Genomic DNA, 5,123 nt, shown 5'->3' with positions numbered 1-5,123 from the left:
TAATTTAACAGAGCGATGGATAGAGTAAATAATCCCATTTTGATCCTTTTTCCTTCTCTTAACTTTGTAATGAACTGGGATTGGAATTCCGAATAATTAGAACAACTTAATGCAATCATTTCTCTCTCTAATTGACCTAAACCAGATTGTAATTCAACAATCAGAAACTCAAACCACAAGTCCCATGATAAATGTTTAGATATTTCAAAAATTAGCTTAGCCTCCATTTGGAACAAAGCAGATTTTACTCACTAATCGAACTCAACAAGCATCAAGGCTAGTAATTTTCTTAAAAACAGAATTACAGCACTACCCACAATGCGAAACTAGTAAAAAACTAACTAGACCCATGTCAAACCCCAGCTTACCTACCAAAAAAAATCCTAACTAGGCCACATGTTAAATTACAAGATAGTTTAGTTTCGTTTTTTTCTGTAATTTGGTTAAACGTCAAGGGCAATCTGAGAAATTCAAAAACAAAACGGCCCAGTTGCCACAACGGCCAAACAATCTCCCTCCCACATGAGGGTTGCATGATTTAAGAGGGAGAGAGATCGAACACCAGCCATTCAAAGGAGACACTGCCAAAATGTCATTCTCCAAAGTGATTCCGGCAAATGTCGACAAAAGTTATGGTAACTGCCCTCGTGATTTGATTTTCTGACAAGATTTCAGGGAATCCTTGTATACTGAAACTGCTTGTGAGTTGATATTCCAATTTCCAACAAGATTTTGTGAATTTCTTTGACATTTGCAATAGTGAATCCGATTCAGCTATAGTAGCAGAATAAAATTAGCGTCCTAGACCACCAATAGCTGTCCTCACAGAAACACCATTGATTCTGATCTCCAACCCATAGAAAGATCTGAAACCCACTTTGTAGATGATATTTAAATGATATTGATCACTGTTTTGAGCACTGTAGAGAACCAATAAAATGCCCATAAACCACGTTGAAGCAGTTGGAATGGAAGGAGGGAAGGTACCCAAGATGGAAATTGAGCCTAACGACAGTTACAATCTCGCATATATCATCCACTTCATGCTTGGAGCAGGAAATTTGCTGCCATGGAATGCTCTAATAACAGCTGTGGATTATTTTGGATATCTTTACCCAGATGAGCATGTGAACAAGGCATTTTCTGTAGCTTACATGGGTTCTTCACTTCCTGTTCTTATTGTTCTGATGACATGGAGTAAGTGGAAAAGAAGGCCAAATGTTAGACTGAGGATAAACTTCGGTCTTTCACTCTTTGTTCTTTCTCTTCTGACAATGCCCATTATAGGCTGGGCTTATATCAGAGGTTCGCGGAGTGCGAATGGAGCCTACACAATGACGGTTGCAGCGGTGGCTCTATGTGGCCTCGCTGATGGATTGGTAGGAGGAAGCTTGATTGGATCTGTCGGAGAGCTGCCCAAACGGTATATGCAAGCAGTATTTGCTGGAACTGCATGTTCAGGTAACCTTCGCCGCCCAATTTAGACTCGGGTGTCTAAGAGCACGTTTGGCTACCATGAATTCTTTTTTCATTATAGACTAGTGTTTCCAAGTGGTGAGAGAGGGGTAGCGTGGGTGGAGTGGCTAAAAAATCAGGAAACAAGAAACAGGAACTAGTGTCTCCAAGTGTTGAGAAGTGGCTAAAAACCAGGTAACAAAAACTCCGTTCAAAATATGATCGACTTTTTCTTGATTTTTAGCCACTTCTCACCATGTTTGGTTACAATGATTTTTTTTTCAATGATATACTAGTGTCTCCAAGTAGTGAGAGAGGGGTAGGGCAGGTGGAGTGGCTAAAAATCAGGAAACTAGTGTCTCCAAGTGTTAAGAAGTGGCTAAAATTCAGAAAACAAAAAACTCAACTCAAAACACGATCGACTTTTTCTAGATTTTTAACCACTTCTCAGGCTCATCTCAATCATGCCATCTCAAATCTCTCTCCTTCTCCCACTGCCCTACTCCTCTCACCACTTGAAGAAACCGATTTATCATGAAAAAACAATTCCTGGCTGCCACGCATGGCCTAAAAGTCAAGATAATTCAATTGAAAATATGGAAGGACATTTTGAAAGAAGCATTATAAATACAAGAATTTTTTTTATTGACATCCAAAAGGCTCAATTCGATCCCTTTATTGAGTTTGAGTGAAGGTTTGAGTTTTGAAGCTTTGATTTGAAGTTGAGAGTTAGATGGTAATCCCTCAAATGTGTATCTCTGAGATCAGGGGTTCAAACTTCGACGTCCCTGACAGGGAAAAAAGGGTAAAAGAACATTGACTTTGAAACCCAGCTTGAAATCTTTTGGAGAATAAAATCTGAGACCCACTTCCATATATGTCTTCCAATTTGATTATTTTCACCAATTAAACCTTTGATTTCTCAACAATATCCATGGTTAAATTGATCTAAAAATAACTAGTCAGCGTTCATCAGATAACAAAATTGTTTTGGAGCTACCATTGGTTTGCAAATTAGACATGGTCTAAAGAAATTGCGATTTTATTGAATTTGTAGATGCCAAAGGTATCCTGAATTCGAGGGAGATAAACACTCACCCACTATATCCTAGAGATCCAAATAGAATGTTTCCATAAACTTTAAGCTTTTATGAATGTTTAAGAAAATTAATACAAGTACAAATATATTTAAGATACATAATAGCTAAAAGATATGACCAACAACCTATATTAAGTAAGTTTTAACTAATTTACAAAATTCCATGGTATTTCTATATTCTGTATTGGATTATACAGAGCATTCAGTTTAATCATACAAGAAAAAAGCCGATCTTTATTTGTAAAATTTCATCCCATTTGGTCCCTACCAAACCATTACATTGAAGTAACTCAATTAACGATAATAAAATCCCACACTATTCTATTTCGTAATGAATCCTATGAGTCATGTATTATTTTTGGCACAATAGAACTCAAGTTGAATCGTGAATCATTTTGCATGATATTCTAATCGGTTCATAAGATTTGAGTTGAATATTGAGGCACGGAAACATCAGTGATATGGGAACACCTGTCTTTCCTAGTGTTTTAAAATTTGGACTTGGACTAGAAATCAGCCAAGGTAAAACATAGTGAATTATTGGCTCAGTGAAATGTTTATTCAGCTCCGGCAACTCAGTGATTGAACGCATGACTGATCATCTTCTTAAATCACCATGCAGTGAGAATTTGAATTACAACCCCCCATTGTATCCCAGCTCAATTCCTCTCCTAATTCAACCCAATCTTTTGGGTGCAGGCGTTCTCCTTTCCTTCTTGAGGATAGTAATAAAAGCATCGCTTCCCAATACTCCACAAGGTCTACGAGCAAGTGCACACATCTACTTCATAGTCAGCATCCTTCTTCTTCTTGTATGCATTGTCAGTTATAACATCCTAGACAGGTTGCCAATCATTCAGCATTACAGAAACAAGAAAACTTCAGTTCAAACAAACCATGGCTCCCTCTCTCTAGAAGACCCACAATCAAGTACTGTCGACATGCTTTGTAATGGTAGTCAGCCTATGATGCAGCCAAAATTTTGGGATGTATGGAAAAGAATCCAGTGGTTGGCTTTTGGAATTCTCGTGACTTACGTTGTAACTCTCTCCATATTCCCGGGATACTTAACTGAGAATGTGCAATCAAAGCTTCTTCGGGACTGGTATGCCATCTTGCTCATAACAACATACAATGTATCTGATTTGGTGGGGAAGTGCTTGACAGCATTATATGTTTTAAAAAGCACTAAGAAGGCTACGTGGGCTTGCATCACACGCCTTTTGTTATACCCACTCTTTGCAACTTGTCTACACGGGCCGAAGGCCTTCCGAACAGAGGTTCCAGTGATATTTCTCACTAGTGTTCTTGGAGTGACAAATGGGTATCTGACAAGTGTGCTCATGATCCTTGCTCCAAAATCAGTACCCACGGTGGAGGCAGAAACTGCTGGTGTTGTGATGGCCTTGTTTTTAGGAATTGGATTAGTCGGAGGATCGGTTCTTGGCTGGTTCTGGATCATTTAAGTTTCGTGACTTCTCACCATAAGGACCTGCTTATCTAGACTAATTTACATTTTCTTTTCTCTGTGTGCGGAATTTCATCTGGCAGACATGAAGAAAGAGACACCTTATGACAGAGCTTTATTTTCTAACTTATCATATTGAGACTTTATCTACTTATTACCAATCAACCATTTTCGAGTGCTACTGCTAGAGAGGAACAAAAATTTCCATGAGATACGAATAAAGAGGTGAAACAGATACTATCCAAATTCTCGTTACTTCTGTTAATGAGAGAGACAGAGAGATAAAGAATTCCTGCTTGATTCTCATGACAATGTACAACAAAATTCCAAGCATGTTCATTATACATGACAGATTATTCCTTCTTTTGTCATGAGATGGAAGTATAGATTCTGCCACAACCATAATCACCGTATTCCTTTTGTACTGTACGGTCTAGATCTTTCTTTTCTTCATTGTAATGGTGGCCACAATTAAATTTTAAAAATATTACTTCATATTACTGTAATTTGACCTGATTCTCAGAGGTTTTGGGTCTTGTTGATGACTTGATCTCCACTCATTCAGTCATTTTGGGTCAATTGGAAACATATAAAACTGGTTACTGATGATTGGATAGGGATTAGATAGCCGAGGACATGTTAGACACCATATGCTTAGAACTTTTCCAGTTTAATTTCATTCAGCATGGTTTTATTCTCATTTTCAATCTGAGACCCAGATGATTGCCTAACTTGGGAAGATTCAATGTCAGCGATAAATGAATTCTTCACCGTCTTCATTAACCCGTTTTTTTTTTCTGGAAATTGTAGCAGGAACTGAAATTGATAGGTATCTTCGATTAATATTGAACATTGTATCCCAATCGCCCACTAGGAAGCAGATATAACAACTTTGAAACTTCAGTCATCAAAAAAAGCTTGAAGCAGGGGCAAGAAGCATAACCAAAAAGTACAAAGTAAGCTTGACGAGCATGATACATAAGAGATTTGTCTGTTTATTCATATATCTGAGGGAGCAGTGGACTGAGTGATGGAAATTTTAAAGAGTTTAAAAAGTCAAAATTGCCTTTTGCCTTGTCTTTAAGATTTGGATCGAAAGAT

The 5,123-nt window shown here is 37.8% G+C and overlaps 1 protein-coding gene across 1 annotated transcript; it reads left to right on the top strand.

Annotated features, from left to right (window-relative positions):
- Positions 1–550: 550 nt before the first annotated feature.
- Positions 551–4,528, top strand: LOC143854377 (Nucleoside transporter family protein). Its single transcript, XM_077364296.1, has 2 exons — positions 551–1,461; positions 3,254–4,528. Exons 1-2 carry the CDS (start codon positions 939–941, stop codon positions 4,018–4,020), a joined length of 1,290 nt encoding a protein of 429 aa, XP_077220411.1. The 5' UTR covers positions 551–938; the 3' UTR covers positions 4,021–4,528.
- The last annotated feature ends 595 nt before the right edge of the window (positions 4,529–5,123 follow it).

This window comes from Tasmannia lanceolata, unplaced genomic scaffold (assembly GCF_043159265.1).
Source record: "Tasmannia lanceolata isolate RefF3 unplaced genomic scaffold, GAP_Taslan_0.1 ptg000003l, whole genome shotgun sequence".
Classification (NCBI taxonomy): Eukaryota; Viridiplantae; Streptophyta; class Magnoliopsida; order Canellales; family Winteraceae; genus Tasmannia; species Tasmannia lanceolata.
The sequence above is the reverse complement of the archived record's forward strand: the minus strand, read 5'-3'. Positions and strand labels throughout refer to the sequence as shown.